Below are 20,921 nucleotides of genomic sequence, written 5' to 3' on the forward strand. Positions count from 1 at the left end.
GAAATACTGAAAAAAAACTTAATAAACTAAAAACAAAACTGAAATAAACCGCTTAAAATTAAAATCAACAAACACTGTTATCAACTATTGTAAAAATAGACTTCTGCAATTTGATAATGAACAACAAGAAAATATGAATGGATGAAGGATTTTTTTTAAACACTGATCATTAATTGCTTAGAGAATTTACAGAGGACTCAAATTTGAATTGATCCCAGAAATATTATGAATTTCATTTTGGGATAAATACCAACTTTTAGATTGTATCATTTAACTAAAACCTTGCTAGTGGTTTGACAATGTTCTACTTAAGTCAGTGGAAGCAAGATCATGCATTTGTTAAAAATGTATTCCAAATAAATGAACTGCATAACATATGCAGCCCCCTGCAAATGCCTGCATGGTATCAAGCATAACAAGAAAATGAATAGCAAGGACACCAGCAACACTAGATAGAAATCTACAAATACCTTTTATTACGTTTACCAGCATAAAGTTGTTAATACAAATGTTAGTTGTTTCATGCAATTGAATGTGACATCCTCTATAGGAGCATGCTTGCTTTCTCAGCTTTTGGTGTGACCAGTGCCTTATACAAGCACAATTTTTGGGAAAATGTAGGGAAGCTAGCAGAGATAGCTAATGTTTTCTATGAAAAGGCAATATGAATTTAGATGATTTGAATATAATTTATAAACAAATCTATCTTCCAGCAAACTACCTCAACATCCTAAAGCTTTATATTTAAAAAGTTCTTGTTTAAAGATGAAAGGATTTTTCTATTCTACATCTGAGGTTTACAATCTTTTTTCCAACTATGGCTCCCATATTGCAGACTTGTATGCATGGTTAGTAAAGTCAGAAATTCTATTGTACATATTTAAGTCTTTGCAGGGCTTGAGCCTAAACAACCATGTAGGAAAGGAATGAAAACAATACATAAAGTTTATGAAGTTTATGAGTAGAAAAAAAAATGTTCAGAGAAATATTTTGCTCAAGTTTCATTCAGTTACTGTACTCCTTCCTGACTGTTACTTGTAAGCCAGGCATGTACTGTATTTGGAGGTAAAAAGTGATTTTTCAAGCTGATGGTATCTTAAAGCAGAAATCCCTTTTTTCATATAAGATTTACACAAACAAAACATAGTAAATAAAAATGTTAATACTTAAAGGCTATTAAAAAAGTGGAAGTTTCCTACAGATAAGTAATAATGGAATAACAGTATGTGCCACTACACTAATTTTTTCAAAGAAAGTTTTCTAATATTCAAGGTATATAGACATGAAAATGACTGAATGTTCTTTGTGTGAGATGATATACTTCCAGGAACTAATAATTTAGGTCGGTCAGTTGTTTGATTTACTAGGGAATCAATGCCAATGAAAGACAGAGAGAGATAAAGTATTTCACAATGAAAAATTTAAAATATTTTTTTTACAAAGTATTTTTAGTTGGGGATAGAGTAAAACATGTTCATAGACTATGTACCATCACAAATTGCATCTTACCTTTAAGACACAGAAAACTGATATTTGTTAAAAGCAACGCTTCCCTCCTCGGAGAGGCAACATTGTTTCAAAACCTAAAAGACTGATGGCATTTCTAAAGCATTCAGCATCCTTAGCCTGATTCTCATTCAGACATGGGCAGCATGTACCAATTCAATAAATTTCAGTTTGAGTTTGTCCCCAAGTCTATATATATAGACCCTCTAAAAGTCAGGCTCCTACTTTTCTTAGCAAGCGAAACAAATAAAATTCAGCATTAAATCCTGACTTAAATCTGCAATGTAACAGATAAACTCAGAAGACTGAATGGTAATAAATTATTATGTCTTTTGCAACTTGCTTCATATTTGCCCTACCTCGGTGGCAACTATAAAGGACAACCAGAAATTGTTACCACTTGAATTGTGGGTTTACATTAAATAATTTTTGGTGGCCTCAGGCCATTTTCCAGTAGAGAAAAAAAATAATGCTAATTAATCCTTTCCCGCTATTTAGCAGAGAGACTAAGAACTAAATTTATAATCTCCACATATTTCCCCACTGATGTCAGGCAGTATCCAAATCCTTGTGTTAACAAACAGGATTCCATTTACAGACTGCTAAGCCTGTGCCTTTTGTTAACTGCAAATTGTCTTTTTTTAAAGCAATAACTGCCATTTAGTAAATCAATGGAAGAATAGGGAACAAAACACAGGCTCCTGGCTCAAAATCATTCATCAGCAACACTACATAATGTTGCCTCCACATTTATAAAAGTATCCCGATAGCTTTAGAAATAAATGCTGAATCCTCCTAGGTACCAAGGTAGGAGGAATATTCAGCTCACCTGTAATTTAAAACTTACGTTTTTCAGTTGGTTTCAGGTGTGTGATGTCCAGATTCACCGTGGATTGCCAGCTCCCAATTCACGTGATGTCTCAGCATGCACTATGCTGGTGATATCACACCCACCATAGAAGCCCCCAAGGTATGACAGGAGGGCAAGATAAGTCCCACAGTTTTACAATTTTGCAAAGTTTTCTAAAGTTTAATATGCTTATTTTATATCCCTTAGGTACAATATAGGAATATATGTATTAAAATGTTTAGCAAACTATGCAACACTGTACTGCAATATACTAAAAAGGTGGTGGTGGAACATTACCTTACCCCTAAAGGCCAGCTCCAGTGTTGTTCTTTGGTGTGTATGAGGTCACCAGCATAGTGCATGCAGGGCCAACACGTGGATCAGAAGCTGGCAATCCGCTGTGGGTCTGAATATCGCAAACCTGAAAAACAAAAAAAGGGCGTGTTTTAAGCTAAGAGCGGTGCCTACTGTTGCATTTAATCTGGTTATGTAATGTGTACAGTGTATATTTTGGGAGCTCAGTGCTTTACTTTCCAAAACACAATTATGCTTAAAAACACACTTTCTACTCCACATTTATATTTCATTATTTTTATGGGGTTAATATGTCCCATTGGGAGTAGATCTGGTATCTGGTGTGCCATGGCACAATTTATTAAGAATAGAGTTTTCTTACAATTCTTATAGGACATGGTCATGTTTCCTTTAATTTAAGAAATTAAACTCATCTGCACTAGTAACTAGACAGATAGATGGTGACAAATTTCTAGTCAAAATTCAGACAGATACAAAGTTCTTTTCACATACGTCAAGTAAGTATCAGACTATAGTTTTCCCAAGCAACATTTATATCACTTGTTAAAAAAATCCACTGAATAGCTAGATAAGACAAATTTAAAATGGTGAAAACTTCATTTAAATTATAACTTTAACAAAAAGCAAATATTTATATGTTAAAGATTCTCTGAATTTAGCTTTCTCCCTTACTAGAGGCTCCCAGATTGTGTCGCACAAGCATAATGTGGTGCATCCATGAAAAGCTAACTGGTTCAGGAAGTTGTCTCCTTGTTTCCAGTTGCCAAACTTAATTAAGGCAGCTAAAAATACTTTTAAACACTTTTAAAGCTTATTCTTATATTCCTTGCTTTAGCTGCTAAACATTATGTGATCAAGAATGGGAGAGGGAACTTCTCAAGGATGCAGGGCTAATTTCTAGCACACTTGCCAAAAAGGTTGCCCCTCCTCTTCACCCCACCCCCCCAACCTGACCTAGCTAATGTAACTGTAGGGGCAGAAAAGGTTCCCGTCAGCATATGCTGCACCTTCACTTAGGGGGGCTCTGTTTTTACATAGCTAACAAAGACAAATCCAAAAATATTTGAATATATATACTGAAGTCTACTAATGACTTAAAAAAACAGACTATCTAATAATCTGGGCTGCAATTATATTTATTCAGACATATAACCTTGATCAGCTTAAGAAGAAGAGTTTCTCAGAGCAGGATTCATGACCTCAATAGGGTTATCAGACCTTATTAACAGGTTTACAAACACTGACCATATTCATATTTATTTAAAATAATCACATGGGCTAGTGTTTGCAGAGTAATTTTTGTAGTTGGAAGGGTGTCCAAGTCCAAAGAAATCTGAAAACTACTGGCTTAATATAGTCTCCATCATCAACTCCTCTATCAGAAAGAATTATAAACATGACTGTACTTACAAATACAGGGATGCAGGAAATATCACCGTTACATAATATCATTTTATGTTTGCCATTAGAAAGGAGAAATGATTTCAGTTAAAGTAACTGAGCTCTAAAATGGTACTCCTTTCCATAAAAACCTAAAAAGTAATGCCACCGCTGGAGACTTTTTGATTTGTTCTCACATTGGTTTCTTTTTGCTTTCTGTTACAAACTAAGACAAGTGTAAGTAACATATTATACTTAAAATACTTTTTCATGCAGCACATGACATTACATGAAGGACAGAGTGATAAGAATTACAATATCTCTCCTCCAATGATGGAAAAACTAAACATGCAGTACTGCTAAAATTATTTAAATAGTATCACAGGCATGTCACTAAAGAGTTGACAAGACAAGCATGAACATAGCAATATTTACTCTGGAAAGTTGAATAAAAGCAATTTATTGTGCCTAGATCTCTTATGACAATGCCATGTAAATTATGTATGTCAAAACTTAACTTACTGAACTGTGTTGCTTCCAGGTAGCTACAATGATTACTTGGAGAATCAAAAACTCATTCTGGTCTAGCAAAATTGCATTAATTTAGAGGAGTTGAAAGGCTGAATTGAAAATTATTGTGTGTATTAACTTACTTGCATAACTGTCCTGTGTCTGAAAGTGAAAACTGGTCCCCAACATCCAATTAAACACCAAAAAAGAACAAGTATTTTCACAGCATGCCATTTTACTAAATTCCTTCAACTGTATGTGTTGTAAATGCATAATTAATGATAAAAGTGCCCTCCTCATAGAGCAGTATGGGGGGAACATGATACTTGGAAAACTGAAAAAGGAAGTTAGTTTTCATTTTCAAAATCAGGTCAGAGGTACTGATACTGAGGACCACTTCAGACAATAGCTCCAGAGGAAACAAAAATCTGGCTACTATATTTTATCTGTAAACCATCTTTTCTTGTCAAACAAGTAAGTTATGGCCAAAATCACTTCCTGAGTAAACTGCCTTCAATTTACATTTTTTCTCACCCCTTTCCTGATACTCTTGAAACTTACCAAATGTTACTTTTGGCATATATCTAGAAAATTTGGTAAGTAGGTTCGACTTTTTAAAATGTATTATACTTAGAACCGTAAGAAGACAACCCACATAGTATGCTAAACAAGATTTTAAAAAAGATTTTAAAAAATATCACTATTCATAAATTCTTGGACTCTTTGCGCACATAGGCACTACGAGCAGGACAGTATGGTCATCATGCCTCTGTTCTGCAACACTGCCTACAGATTATCCACTCACAAAATCCAACTCTTGATAAAAAAAAATGTGGTGAGATTGTTCTTTGATAGTCCAGGAGCACAGGATAGCAAGATTTCAGATTCATTACTCTCTCCCCACTAGATCAGTTCTAGTTCAAACAGTCTCCTACTTATATCTACCATTATTTCACTTACAAGATATCATTAAGTAGTCTTCAGATGTGCTCTTGCCATCATCGTCATCTTCAGTTTTTATAGTAACTGTAGAACCAGGAACAGTACTGGCCGCTTGAATCACAGCTTCTGTATCTGAGTTAGTTACAAGAACTTCTTCTGACACCATTGTGGGAGAATCAGCTCCTGACACAGTGTCTTGTACTACATGTTCCAAATGTCCATCAGGACCCGTAACAAGGTCAGCCACAAAAACCTGATCAGGAACTCTAACAGTTTCTGTTATTAGATCAGAAGTCAAAACATGATCACTGGTATCTAAAGCTTCTTCAATAGCAACATCAGCTTCCAACACAGAGTCAGGAACAATTACACCTTCTGTTACAACATCTGTTTCAGTGATGATATCAGGTCCTTGAACAACTTCAGCTGCTAAGCCATGATCAAGAGTTATTCCATCATCCGTGACTACATCAGAAACTAGTACAGCTTCAGGGACTGATACAACAATATGGTCTCCATCAATATGAGCAGTGCCAGCCATTCCAGCCACTATGAAACAATTATGGAGGAAAACAATGTTAAGATTTATATTACCATATGGCATCACCACTACTATATCAAAGGGTATGGACAAACTGCAGTAAGTTTAAAGAAGGTGGAGACTTATCCACCTCAACTTACCCTACCCATCTTACTCTCAGTGAAATAAGATGCAAGCTATCACGTTAGTTTGCACTCACCACAATATAATTAATAGTAAATTGGTAGTAAATAATTACTAACAATTAGCAGCTTCGTGGAAGTAACATTTCACCTTTTAGCTCACTGCAATTTGTTCATCTGTCCATACGCCAAGGAACATAACTAAAACATAAAAGTAAATTATATATATAAAAGTTCCTCAGCTTCCCCTTGAATTTTATTATGTTTGATGTTGTTTAATAAATTAATACTATCTTGTAACATATGACTATGACATTTTATTATTTAAGTCAGAGTACAAAAGCACATTTCTTTTTAAAGGGTTAAAATTATAACACCTGCTAAAAGTTTTTATACGGCAAAAGACCATTATGAGATTTTATATGTATTTTTAAAACTAAAACAATTCTTAAAAACAAGTCTTAATAATTTTTAAAAACTAAAACAATTATGCTAACAACTTGAATCCTGTATTATTCCTTGGTGTAGCAAAAGCTGAGAGCAAAGCTGAATAAGTTAATTTACACATGCATCAGTTTTGCTGATTGGAAAGGAAAAAGAAAAGCATTGTCTGTGCAAGGCTGTCGACGACAAGATGACTAAACAGCATGAAGTCAAATGACTTTGCTAACGCAGATGAGAAAAATTTATTTCAATATGAAAGATGATGGTTTAAGTTTATCAGAAAGTGAAGAGTTTAAACTGTGAAAAGATCCTTTGTTTTACTTCCAGTATGTTATGCCAGAAATGTCAGTTATAAAATAAATATTAATAAATTTATTTTCTCTTCATCTAAGGAGGACACTGTCAAGCTTAGAGCCTAAAGAAAATGACAGATAATGCTATCCATCAATTTTAATATTTACAGATAGTGTATTAAAAACTTTATCAATAAAGGGTTAAAAAACTTTAAACATATTTACCATTTTTATTTCCTTTGTAACTAAATTTGGCAAAGTCAAAAAAGAATTAACACCATTAATCTAGCTCAACAAATATCACCAAATTGCATTTACTATTAAAGTTAAAAGACTGGGGGGGGGGGGGGTGGGGACCTACAGGTCATTAAAAAATTTCTTGCTTTATCACACCCCTGGTTAGGCTGTGCTAGGCTAGAAGGAGGTGCTGGCTGGAAGGAACCTGAGTGAATGCAGGGCAGCCTTCCTTTCCCTTGCTCATGCATATCTCTGAGCAAAGTTTCATTGGGCAGCATCCACAGGCTCCTTAGGTACATTTAAGGGGCAGTGGGTGCTAGTAGGAGTTCTCTGCTTAGTGCTCTCCCTTAGCACCACTGGCTGCTTGCAGACATTAACCCCCCCCCCCCCCCCCCCCCCCCAAAAAAAAAAAGAAACAACCCCACTTTACTGGAAGCAGCAGCACATCAATTCGACCTCCCTATGCAGCTATTAGATAAAAGGGTCGATCAACTGTTAGATATAAAAGTGTCAAAAACCCCCCACTAAATCACCAGATCTACACAGATGCCAGATGAGCCTCCATCTGACTAACACCTCATAGATGGAAACTTATCTCCATTTAACTAACACACCGCCCCATGTGGGCATGTGCTGGGCTTGGCATAGGAGTGCGTGGATTTTAAAGTAAAGGGCTGGTTTTTGGGGTTTTTTAAACATCTGCAAGCAGCCCTAATTTATTAACCTATAACCTTAACTTCTGTTCCTGTTTACTCATGATTTGTCACACAGAATTGGTTATTATACATTTAGTGGCTTCCCTCCAGCTACTGCAGGCAGAAAGAAGAGGCTTACAGTTTCTGGTGGGCCCATGCCCACCATCAATATGTAAAACAAACACAGGCTTGTTTCAGACAGTGCCAGCAGTAGATCCTTTAGACGGAGGACATACATACAGAGCATATCTAAAGTGATCCACCCACCCCATTATACTCTTCCTGACATACAATTATAGAAAGTTAGGGTTGGAAGGGATCTCAGGAGGTTGGAAGGGACCTCAGGAGGTCATCTAGTCCAAACCCCTGCTCAAAGCAGGACCATCCCCAACTAGATCATCCCAGCCAAAGCTTTGTCTAGCTGGGTTTTGAAAACCTCCAAAGATGGAGCTTCTACCACCTTTCTGGGTAACATGTTCCAGTGTTCTACTACCCTCCTAGTGAGAAAATTCTTTGTAATATTTAACCTAAACTTCCCTTGCTGCAACTTGAGATCATTGATCCTTGTTCTGTCATCTGCCACCACTGAGAACAGTCTAGCTCCATCCTCTTGAACCCCCCTTCAGGTAGTTGAAGGCTGCTATTAAATCCACTCTCAGTCTCCTCTTCTCTAGACTAAATAAACCCAGTTTCTTCAGTCTATCCTCATAAGTCATGTGGCCCAGCCCCTCACCATTTTTGCTGCAGTCCGCTGGACTCTCTCCAACTTGTCCACATCCTTTCTGTAGTGCGGGGCCCAAAACTAAACACAGTATTCCGGATGTGGCCTCACCAGTGCTGAATAGAAGGGAATAAGCACCTCCCTTGACCTACTGGTAACACTCCTACCAATGCAGCCCAGTATGCCATTAGCCTTCTTGGCAACAAGGGCACACTGCTGACTCATATTCAGCTAACTGTCCATTCTAACCCCCAGGTCCTTTTCTGCAGAGCTGCTGCCCAGTCAGTCAGCTCCCAGCCTGTACTGGTGCATGGGATTGCTCTGTTCTAAGTGCAGGAATTTGTACTTGTTCTCATTGAACTTCATGAGATTTCTTTTGGCCTAATCCTCCACTTTGTCTAGATGGAATCTACCATCATAGGTTTAGCGAGGTCAAAAAACATATCCCTGACTGTTCTGTCTGCTATTAATGGACCTATCATCCATGAACTTGTCTAATCTAAACCTCAATTTTCAATTCCAATTAGAGGGCATTCAGCAAGCAGCATCCAGAACCCTATACAACTTGCTTCTTCATAATCAACTTTGTCTTGAGCCATTTCACTTTTTAAAATTGACACATGCTTTTCAGTATCAGCAACTGAGCAGAACAGTAACAAAAACAGGAATTCAAAAAGTGTACAGGACATTTCCTGAAGCTTTGTGTCTGCATAGCATTTTGAAGATGCTGAAATGCTGAATGTTATTATAAACCTCAAGACAACTTTACATTTAAGCATAAGCTCATACTGAAGAGAATAGTTTTACTTGAAACAACCTATCTGTATTATCCATTAGTGTTTATAAGTAAAAATGTTTTACCAAAATCCTGCATAATCATAGTGTGAGGCATTCTGGAATCTTGCGTCTGCAATCCAAGACTTCCACCACCTGGATCCATAATCAGCTATGTTTTTTCAAACAGCTGCAAAAGCAAAATTGTAAATGACATTAAATGCATTAATTTTCTGAATTAGTGTATAATACACTATGTGCAAATAAATGCAGTTTAGACGTAGGAATATATGCCTCCTAACCTGAAGGGAAAAGATATGTATTAACTTATACAATCTAGCTCAGGGGCAGGCAATATTTTGGGTGGAGGGCCACTTACCCAGTTTTGGCAGGCTGTCAAGGGTCGCATAGGTAGCACTGCCCCTTGGTCACCGTCTTGGGACCAATGTCTCAGGGCCAGCACCAGTGGGGCCCAAAGCGGAACGCAGGCTGGCAGGGGTCTGTGGAGTCAGGCTGGGCTGCACCAGCAGGGAGCTGGCCCGGCTCCATAGAGCCCCTGCGAGCTGGGACACCGTGCTCCTGCCACCCTGCTCTGGGCCCTCCTGGCACTGGCCCCATGCTCCCACTGGTTCCCCACCCACTCACACCCAATGCCCCCCACTCGCACCCAACGCCCCCCAGGCCCCACGGTACAGGCGGGGTGCAGCACACAGCTCTGACCCCCTGCTCACTGGCAGGGAAGAAGCTGGTGCTGAGCAGGGGAAAAGTGGCACCTCGCCTCCCCACAGCTGGCAACCCCTGCTGCAGGTGCTTGCAGCCTGTGCGGGGCTGTCTGGAGCAGGCACAAGCAACCCCAGGCAGGCTGCAAGCAGCTTATAGCACATGGTGCCGGCCACGAGGCAAGCAAGGGGCCGCTTTTCCCCGTGCTCAGCACCAGCTTGTAACCTGCCCTGGAGCTCACGCGCTGGGCAGCCCACAGGCAGCGGTGGCAAACAATGCCCAGCGTGGCAAGCAGGGGGGCTGCAGCTGCTGTCGCCAAGCGCAGCCCCAGTGGGCGAGCCTGGAGCCGGCGTGGGGCCCAGGCTGGCAGCAGGGCCGGGTTACAAGGTGGTGCTGAGTGCAGGGAGGAAAAGCAGCCCCTCCCTGCCCCATGCCCGGCTCCCTATGCTGCAGTCATTCACAGCCCGCCTGGGGCAGCCTATGCCTGCTCTGGACATGGACAGCCCCATGCAGGCTGCAAGCGGCTGCAGCAGGGAGCGCCGGCCATGGGGCGGGCCAGGGGCCGCTTTCCTCCATGCCAGGAAGGAGCAGGGAAGGATCCTAGGGAAAAGCTGAGTGCGGGGGGGGGGGGAAAGTGGCCCCTCCCCCACCCCATGGCCAGAGCTCCCTGCTGCAGGTGCTCACAGCCTGCGCGGGGCTGTCCGGAGCAGGCACAGGCAGCCCGAGGTGGGCTACAAGCAGCTGCAGCGCGGGGCGCCAGGCATGGGGCGGGGCTGCTTCCCCTGTGCTCAGCTTCCCCCGCCCCCTTCTCTGCCCAGGGCCTGCCCTTCTCGCCTCCCCCCATGCTCCCAGGCCAGAAGCCGGGCTGGGGCTTCCAGCTGGGCAGGTGGGCGGGCCCTGTGGCAGGTGGGCGGGCCCTGCTGTTGTGGAAGCCTGCTGGGCTTCCCCTGGGTCCTACTGCCCTTGGTTCCTCCCATTTTTGACAGGAACCAAGGGAAAATCAATATTAATTTTCTACATTTTTAGGGGCCCCGCGAGCTAAATAGAATGGCCTCATGGGCCGAGCCATACTTTGCCCATCCCTGATCTAGCTGGTTATATTATTTTGTGTTTCCTTATGAACCCTGCCTTTTACATCCTGCAGCTACTTATATCCAAGAGTATGCCTAAAGAACTTAAAAGGTCTACTTACATAAAATAAACTTAAGTACATGTAAGTATTCGTTGGGTATGGCCTTACTTTATACACACAATTTTATTACTGTGTGGTCTTCCTTTTTTTTTTTTTTTTTTTTTTTTTTTACTTGTGTGGATTTATCTACAACAAGCTTTGGAACATCTGTGATACTAGGATCATCTGACAAATGTGAAACTAAGTCAAGGAGCAAATTTTGACACTAAGTTTCAAACTTTCATATTTCTATCCTGTATATAATAAGAAAAGATGGTCTGAAGTTCTGCAAAACTAAAGGGAAAAAAAAAAGCTGAAATGATAGTATTGTTTTTGGCAAATGTTGTACTGTGGTAACAAACAGCGTGACAAGTATGCTAGTAACTGAAGCAAGTTACTAATCTTATTAATACATATACACAAAACTCTTCCTCAAAAGAAAGTTAGGGTTTTTAAAAGACAACTTAGCTATAACAAATCTACACCAAGGAAATCAAAAGTAAGCCACTTAACAGCTCTCATATTCTGTTCGCAAGCACACACCTTATCATAATACTAGAGACTACAGACCATTCATGAAAACTTCCTCCACTTGCATTTTCCTGTATGCACCCTGTTATCTAATTATTTCCCCATCTCTTAACATTAGTAGTTACAGATGCTTGGTTTAAGAATAGGTAAATAAAGGAATGTGTATGGAAGGACGCTCCTTGGGAGGAGTGTTTTATGTCAGGCACGTGGTGTATATAGCAGCAAACTGCTTCATAACTCAGTTTTTAACATATTCATTCCTTCACATTTTTAAATATATATATTTTAAAAATTTGGGGCAGGGGTTGAAAAAACTGCATAGAGGAGTCCGATCTATGAGGGCAAAAGTGTAGCTGCTGATATTTTATTTATCAGCAAATGCAGATGAACCCTTCAATGCATCTGGATAAAACTGCCAAAACATAGGTCCTAATTGAAGCGTTATGAGTGCCCAACCCCAACAAGCTATTAGTTTTGTATGCACAGTGAATAAGCCCTTGGTTATAACATCTAAACCAGGGGTAGGCAACATTTTTGGCCAGTGCAGAAAAAACTGCAATGTCTACCTTGACTGGAGTGTCAGCATGCCAGAAAAACAAAACTGGGTCGAAGGCTTCATGGCAAGACGCACTGCAAATTAATATAGTTAATAATCATCGATGTTGCCTTTTTTTTTTATGGCAAATACCAGGTTTTCTAAAAGTTCTAAATCTGGTGACAATAAATACGACTTCATATACTATCTTTGTTTTTGTGTAGTCTTTTTTGTTAAGCATGTTGTGATGAGAGAGAGAAAGAAAAGAAAGAACAGAGAGAAAGAGCGGGAAAACAAAAGAAAAAAGAAGATAAAAGGGGAGAGAGAAAAAAGGAGAGAAGAGAGAGAAGAGAAAAAGAGGACAAAGAAAAAAAAGGAGAAAAAAGAGAAGGAAAGAAGAGAGAAAAAGAGGACAGAGAGAAAGAAAAAGGGGATGCTGCCTGGCGGGGGCAGGACGCTGGGGTTGGGGAGCTCCTGGCTCAGGTTCTGTGTGCACCAGGCACAGCACGAGTGGGGCAGAGCCCCCTGGGTCATGGCAGGAGCCCCCCAAGCTCTGGGAACAGCTACCACAGGTGATGCTTAGGATTGAGCTGGCTGGGAGCCTTCAATGCAGTGACCCTGCAGAGTGCCTTACCTGGCCCTGACCCCTTGAGGGGAGCTGCAGGTGGGCAAGGCCAGGGCAGCTGCAGCAGCTGCTCCCAGGAGCTCCTGCTGTCAGGCCCCTCCCCTGGGGGGGTGGGGCTCTGCTCTGCCCAGCATGTAAGTAGGCTGACCTCAGAACCAGAAGCCCCCGAGCCCAGCATCCTGCTTTGGCCACGTGGCAGTCTCTTACAGGTAGGGCAGCTGTACCACATTCCTGTGGAGCTGCGCGGGCCAGGCCCTATCTTGGATCCCACTGGTCACCTTCATCCCCCTGTGGCCTGAGCCCATGGAACCCTGGGGCAGCCCCACTTCTCATGGGCCCTACTGCCCACAGCTTCTCCCTGCCCCGCCTAGCCCCAGCACTTGGCACCCCAGTGCTGCCCCTACCTGGGTGAGACAGGGTGTCCATCTGCCCAAGCCCTGGGCCCACTCACCTGCATTGAGTGCAGTGGCCCTGCACAGCACCTCCCCATCACCCCCTTGCAGCTCCCCTCTAGGGGCCAGGCTGGGTTGGAAGGCCAAGCCCAGGGACAGGGGGCAGAGTTAGCAGGACATAGCCTGTGTCCCTGCCTGTGTTATCCTGACTCCGTCCCCAGTGCCTGCCCCTGCACCGGGACTGGTGGCTGCTTTGGAGAGCCCAGAGCAGCAATTTAAAAAAAAAAATGTTTTTAAACAATTTCCTCACATGCCTCCTGGAGTACCAAGGAAAATGTCTCCATGTGCCACTAACTGGCTTGCATGCCGGGGGGTTGCTGATCCCTGATTTGAACTTAAGACTTGCTATTAGATGTGCACCAATAAAGATTTTTGGGGCCGATACCGATAGCCGACTTTTAAGGAGGCATATTGGCCGACACTGACCTGATTTCCGATACTCAGCTCTTCAGCTTGAAGAGCTGCACCCAGCTGGCAAGTCTGGTGTGGTGAAAGGGGAAGGAAGGGGTCTGGAGGTGGTGGGGAGAGGCAGATCAAGGCCCCTACAGCGACAGAGGGAATGAATGGGGCTGGGGCAGGGAGGGACATGGGACAGAGCCGCAAGTGGCTTGTCTGGGGGACACGGGGGTGTGCCCTTCGGATCTGCATGTACAGGGGGCGCAAGCGTGGGACGGAGGTGCAGCTTGTCCAGTGCTCATCTGGCGGCTTCCACCACTGGTCCTGCTGCTTGTCTGGGAGGGCATGGGGGCAGGAGGTATGTGCCCCCCAATCTCCCCAGTTGGGAAGAGCCCGGCCCCAGCCCACCCTGCCCCACAGATATGGAGGCACACATTCCCCCCCATGCCCTCGTGGATGAACAGCTGGAGTCATCCTGATAAGCACTGGATGAGCAGTGTACAGAGGTGGGAGCCATCCCCCCAACGTCCTGTGCCCACCCTGGCTAGGCAGCCCCTGCTCCAGCTCCATCTCCAACCCTGCACCCTTCCTCACTGCGGGGGCCTTGATCTGCCCCCTCCCCCTCCCTTCTACCACACCAGACTTACCAGCTGCATACACTGCCAGCTCTGCTCCTCACTGCGTACGTGCTGCGCAGCAGTTGCGCACATGCACGGGCATTTATCAGACAAATTATTAGCTGCATTGGGCCAATTTCTGATACAGAAAATTTTCTTTATATTGGTGCCAATCCAACATTGGACCGACGTATCGGTGCACCTCTACTTTCTATAGGTAATATAGCCTCCTTCAAGCTTCTCCTTAAGACTCTCCTTTGCTCAGAGATGTACATAAAACTTGACAAAGTTAGCCTGCTTTTGTGCTCACAGCACCACCCATTATGCAGGGCATTTTTTTTTTTGCATTGTTTCCGTTTAGTTTCCTGTCTGTATTTATCGGATGCTTCTTATACTTGGACTGTAAGCTCTTTGGAGACAGTGACTATCCTTTGGTTCTGTGTCCATAAAGTACCTAGCATAATCCATGAGCAGGACTGTTAAACAAACTGATAACAACATTCAATCTCTATGATTATGGGGAGTCCAGATACTTCAGAGGAAGATGGAGGAACCTAGCTGTTATTTTAACTGTAGAGATTCTAAAATACTCTGCAACTGATGGACCAAAATATGACAGTTTCCACAAATGTTTGTTAGCACCGATGGAGTAAAAGACTGACAAATTCTTGGGGACATACTTTGGAGATACAAAGTAAACTAGTTATTAAGAGATGCTTCACAGAACTGTAACTCAAGCATCTAGGTTTTACTGGCTAGGATATTTTGTACTATTTTGCTGACATGAAAGAGAGCATTTATGATAGCTGATGGCATCATGCACACAATAAAAACAGCTTTCAGAGTTGGGAAGGGCAAGGCACAAGACCAATATCAAATCAGAACTGACATAAATGTAGATAGAACAGTAATGTACAGTAAGGGTGCAACAATAAAAATGTTTTGGGCCGATACTGATGACTGATAATTAATGAGCCGTATCAACTGATACTGATCTAATTGCTGATATGCAGCATGGCAGCCTGGAGAGCAGCATCCGACTGGTAAGTGTGTTGGGCGGGGGGAGGGGACCAAGGGTGTGGGGAAATGGGCAAGTTGAGGCCTCAGCAGTGAGGGAGGAGCAGGGCTCGGGCAGGTGCTGCCCAGCTGGGATGGGACACAGGACAGAGCTGTGAGTGGATCGTCTGGGGGTGCAGGGAGGAGAGGGGTGGCTCCTGCTGCTGCGTGCACTCCCCAGGGCTGGTATAGGGGGCATGTGCCCTCCTAGATCCATGCACACGGTGAGGGTGGGCTGCTGCTGCAGGCTGAGCCATGCTCTTCCTGGCTGGGGGGGGGGGGGGGAGGGGGGGAAGAGAGGGTAGCCTGGGGCTGCACTTGGGGTGGGAGGCAGCAGCGCTAGAAGTGGGGGGCGGGGTGGGCTGTGGGGTTTGCTAATACTGGCATTTCTGGTTTGTTAATACTGGCAGTGCCCAAACCTTAGTAGCAGATCAAGTTGCTTGAGATGAATACAGACTTGAGACTAACACCACCAGGGCCTTTATTAAATTAAGCTGAGCCAGGGTATCTGATATTCTACTGAATGGTACGTGTTAGCTATTACCTGTTTAAATATATTGCTTGGCTATTGGATTGACAACGATAAAAGGAGAGATGACGTTATCAACTTTTTTTGGTTGTTGTAGCTGTTAATTACAGCCGTGTTCCTGGAGCACCCTGGCGAGCGAAGTCCGGTCCCCGTACCTCACCACCAGCCTGAGCCTGTGGCAGACTACAGGTCCTGGAGAGCAGCAGGAAAGGGAGGGAGCACTGGGGAACAGGCATAGGGCTCTGTTCTCAGCAACAAAGGGGCTGTTACCAGCTCCTGTTGCTGTTGTTGCCATGGCAACGGTGCATGCATAGCAGAGGTCTGAGCATCGGGGCTGCCGTGAAGATACTGGGCTGTGTGTGGGCAGAGTAAGGTGCTGCACAAGGGACATTTTGCTCCATCGGATGCCTTTGCAAAAGTGGCTTCTCCCTAGTGGCTGCAGCTCAGCTGTGTGGGGCTTGGCAGCACTGAGGCAGCAGTGTGCTCTGGGGCTCCGACCCGGCGCCTCTATCCGTGTAAAGGTCTGCCCCACCCGCCTGGGATGATAGCATGAGTTGTATGGGCCTGCAGGTAAGAGCTGTGGGCAAGGCTGTAACGTGTATGGGAATAACATGGTCACCGCTTTCCTCACTGAGGGCTGGAGCAGGCAGGAGACATGTGCTATAAATACAAAACAAACAAACAAACAAACAAAAAGTTTATTTATGTCAGCAGTTTAAAATGCCTTGCACTATTACTAAATATCGGTTATCGGATCGGCATCGGCCAATATGGCTGGTTAAATCGTTGACTATTGGCATTGGGCAAGAAAATCTTTCTTTATCTTTATTGGTGCACCCCTAGTATTTGTGTAGTGTACTACAGCTTTGGCACTAGGATTGCTCAAATTATTAAAATGAAGACATGGATGCTACTTCAACCGGGCAGAACCACTTAGGTCGGCAGATCAAAGTCAACAGTAGACTAGTACTGTTCCAAACTTATTCAACTGCATTTGAGGAGAATCCTCATCAGCAGGGGGAGAAACAGCCACACCACTAAATGCTGATCCAGACACATACATGGGAGGGACATTATTTCTTCTTTGCTCTATTAATAAGTCAGTATTAACTGGCAAATGAAATTTAAAAGAGCTCTGAAATGGCAGAGGAAAAAAACAAAGAAAGCACTGATGATGCTGCAGACAATCTAAGCTTGCTAAGCATTCAGGCTAAGTACAGAGGTTCAGAACGCCCAAGACAAAATTGGTTAAATCTTCACTGGTTTTTCTAAACTGCGTAGCTTGAACCGATAACAAACTCAACTTCTGTTCAGTGTTTGGGTGGCCAGGGCAGGGAGAAGCCTATACTGGCCCAGGCTGGTAGCCTAGGAGCGCTCACACGCATCACTCTTAACGGCCAGCTGCCTAAGGCTGCTAAATCCAGCACAGTGGAAGCCCAGGCCTGATTGGCTGCTAGACACAGCCCCCCTCCACCCCCCCCCCAATGCTATCAGCCACCAGGGGAGAGTCAGTAGAAAAATCTCTCCCTGGGCCCCACCTCTGAGGGGTCTGGGGAGGGAGTATGCAGCACCTGGCCCTGGTCCCCCAGCAGTGGGGGCTTTTCCCCACCAGGTGGGTTTTTCACCCCTTCACAGCTTGGCTACCAGGGATCCAACTGGCTCAGCCCCACCCCCTCCCCAGCCCCATGCCTGTTAAGGTTGGGAGGAACACACAAACCCAGCTGGGCACTCTCCCCCTCCCCCAGCCTGAGTCTGCCCAGGGTGGGGGAAAGACTCCACCATAGGGTTTTTGCTCCCCTGAAACTGAGCTCACTGGGCAGGGATCAGCTCAGCCCTACCACTGCCAAGCACTGCCTCCCCCCCGCCCCCAGCTGGGGTCTGCCCAGTGCGGAGGATGGGAAGCCCCCATGGAGGTTTCTGTTCCCCTGCAGCCTGGCTTGCTGGGCTGGGAAGCTCAGCCCCCCCCTCCAAGAAAGGAAGTGCGGTAAGGGAGGAACACACCATCTGATCCCCTCCTGGCTCGCCAGATTGTGGGATTATGAAAACTCCTGGTGGAGGCTTTCATAACCCCATGTTGGGCAGACCCTGATGGGGGGGCCCGGGGCCAGCACCAGACAAGTGCGTTCCCTTCCCCACTCCCAGACTTCTCACAGGTGGAGGGGGTGGGTGGGGCTAAGCCCATGCTAGCTTGGTGAGCCAGGCTGCAGGGGAGTGAAAGCCCCTGGTGGGGGCTTTCCTTTCCCCACCCCCAGCAGACCCCAGCTAGGAGGACCAGTGCCCAGCTGGGCTGGTTTGCTCGCCCTCCACCTCCCACAGGTGGAGGCTAGAGAGGGGGTGAGGCTGAGCTGATCCCAGCCTGGGGATCCAGGCTGTGAAGAACTGAGAAGCCCCTGGTGGGGGTCTCCCTCCCATGCTAGGCAAGGAGGCGGGGGCTGGTGCCAGGCCAGTGCGTTCCCCTCCTACTCCACCTCCCCTCTTGGAGGTGGGGGGCTGGGGAGGGGCTAAGCCAATGCCAATCCTACCCGCCTGGCTGTTGTAGGGATGAAAAGCCCCCACTGACAGTGCTTTCTTTCCCCTTGTCCTGCACAGACAGGGGGCTAGAGACCTTGCCTCCCACATCCTGCCTGGCAGACAGGTGCTGGCTGGGAGCAGAGGCTTTAGTGCAGGGGTGTCCAACCTTTTTGAATGTGGGGCCAGATCACAAACTTTTTATCACCCAGTGGGCTGGCGAGCCATATTCAAAGACCTCACAGGAAGTGGTATCACATCAGAAAGTGATGTCACGTGACCTTTGACACCAATGAAGTTACAGGAAGTGACAATGAAATGGGTCTAACCAGTTCAAAACTCCACCTGTATAGCATCCACTGGACCTGGAGGGATGTGGGCAGTCGAGTCCCCCAGGGCTCGGTCCTTGGGCCCGCACTGTTCAATTTCTTTATTAACGACTTGGACAAGGGGGTGAAAAGCACCTTGTTCAAATTTGCTGACGACACCTAGATTTGGGGCGAGGTGAGCACGCTAGAAGGGAGGGACAGGATACAGCTGGACCTGGACAGGTTACAGGGGTGGGCGAATGAGAATAGGATGGGATTCAATACTGACAAGTGCAGGGTGCTGCACTTAGGCAGGAAGAACCAGCAGCATACCTACAGGATGGGGAACTCCCTTCTCGAAAGCATGGTGGCAGAAAGAGATCTTGGAGTCATTACTGATTCTGAAATGAACATGGGCTGCCAATATGAGGACGCGGTCAGTTAAGGTTAACCGCACTTTGTCGTGCATCCACAGATCCATCACGAGCAGGTCCAAGGAGGTGATCCTCCCTCTCTATGTGACCTTGGTCAGGCCCCAGCTGGAGTACTGTGTCCAGTTTTGGGCGCCAGACTTCAGGAGGGATGTGGACAACATGGAGAGAGGGTCCAGAGGAGGGCCACTCGCATGGTCAGAGGGCAGCAGGGCAGGCCCTATGAGGAGAGGCTAAGGGACCTGATCCTGTTCAGCCTTCACAAGAGAAGGCTGAGAGGGGACCTGATGGACATCTGTGAATTTACCTGGGGGGGACCAGTGGGGAATGGGAGAGACCCTGTTCCCATTCCCCGCTAAAAGCGCCTAGAAGAAAAAAGTATACTGAAATCCCTGTAGCTAGGGTAGCAAGCAGGGAATCCTCTAGAAAATCAGGGCTCCTAGCCATAGTGGTCTGACGGTGAGCTGCTAGAACAGACAGTTCAGCAAGTGACCCCAAAGCATAAAACAGGGCAGTTCAAAAAAGGATGGCTTTTATGCAGTTTTTCCATCCCTCCCCCAGAGCACTGGGGTTGGAAGGGACCTCAGAGAAGGGTGACAGTCACTGGCCAGCTACACAGTCAATAATAAGAGCACTCCTCCACCCCCCGCCCCCTCTTTACTTTACTTTCTCTTTCCCTGCAGGCAAGGCATTGAAAAGAAGCCCCAGCTTCGTGGTCGAAATTCAAAATGTTTCGAATTTTTTGAAATGTTTCGACCTGCCCTGCTTTGTTTCCATGATGTTTAAATGCTGCCTGTTTTGTTTTGACTTCGCTGTTTCAAGGTCAAAATGGGTCAAAACAGCATCGAAACAAAACAGGCAGTAAAATTTCACACAGCCCTAGTGTCCATTCTTCTGCAGCCTGTAAGACTGCAGCAGTATGTAGAGGAGCTGAAAGGTGATACAGAGAAACAGGTGAAGCAGCTGAAAGATCCTCAGCGTCAGATGTGTGTTGAAGCTTTGCAGATGGGCGTTATACAAAAGACAACAGCAGAGGAGAGGAATGAGTCAACAAATGAATGTGGGAAGTCAGAGAGCAACGCAGAGCAGAGGTTGATGGAGCTCATTTGGGTGCAAGAGCAGGCAGGAGGGCCAGAGCCAGACCCATGTCAGTCAGTCAGCTCAGCCTTCAGGACCTCCCAATCCCTGCAACTGTCTCAGCAATATGAATGTGGAAAAAGCTTTTTAAGTGAAAATTCTGAGGGAGAAATTGTCCCCCTGAAGGAAAAAACAAAACAAAACTCCTTTTTAAAATGGCAATGTGGTTAAAATTGTAACAAGGGTATTGGCATCCCATGAACTCACATTTAAAAAAAAAAAAAAAAAATTGTAAAGGTTCCCATTTGAATTGCCAAAATGGGCCTTTGAAAGAATAAAATAAATATAGATAATTCTTGTTATTTAATATGTATATAGAAATATCAAAAAAATGTGTACATTGCCACTGTACATGTTAGTATTGTAAATATGATTTTACTCCAAGGAGTTTTGTGTGCGTGCTTTTTTTTTCATAGCAGCTATAGGGTAAAATTCAATCCAGTAGCAAAGGTGACTGATAAGAGCACAAGGCCTTGTTACCACCAACAGCTCTTCCTCAACTAAGTGATGGCTTTATTATTAGAAAAATGTGTTTGTTTGTTTTGTGTTGTTTGGTTAAGTTGTCAAAAGTTGAA

At 44.6% G+C, this 20,921-nt stretch overlaps 1 protein-coding gene across 3 annotated transcripts in view; it reads right to left on the reverse strand.

Annotated features, from left to right (window-relative positions):
* The window catches only part of ZNF711 (zinc finger protein 711), a 50,902-nt gene that overhangs the window by 18,728 nt on the left and 11,253 nt on the right, over positions 1-20,921 (reverse strand). For 2 of the 3 annotated variants that reach the window (XM_014607224.3, XM_006261885.4), the window contains exons 2-3: positions 9,418-9,520; positions 5,522-6,052 (exon numbers count right to left, since the gene is read on the reverse strand). In XM_014607224.3, coding sequence (XP_014462710.1) covers positions 5,522-6,052; positions 9,418-9,496 — 610 coding nt within the window. In that variant the 5' untranslated portion in view covers positions 9,497-9,520. Of the gene's footprint in view, positions 1-2,653; positions 2,778-5,521; positions 6,053-9,417; positions 9,521-20,921 lie in introns of those variants that run through there. The other variant, XM_014607225.3, reaches the window with a different exon arrangement.

The sequence above is a fragment of the Alligator mississippiensis genome, chromosome 8 (genome assembly GCF_030867095.1).
Source record: "Alligator mississippiensis isolate rAllMis1 chromosome 8, rAllMis1, whole genome shotgun sequence".
Lineage (NCBI taxonomy): Eukaryota > Metazoa > Chordata > Crocodylia > Alligatoridae > Alligator > Alligator mississippiensis.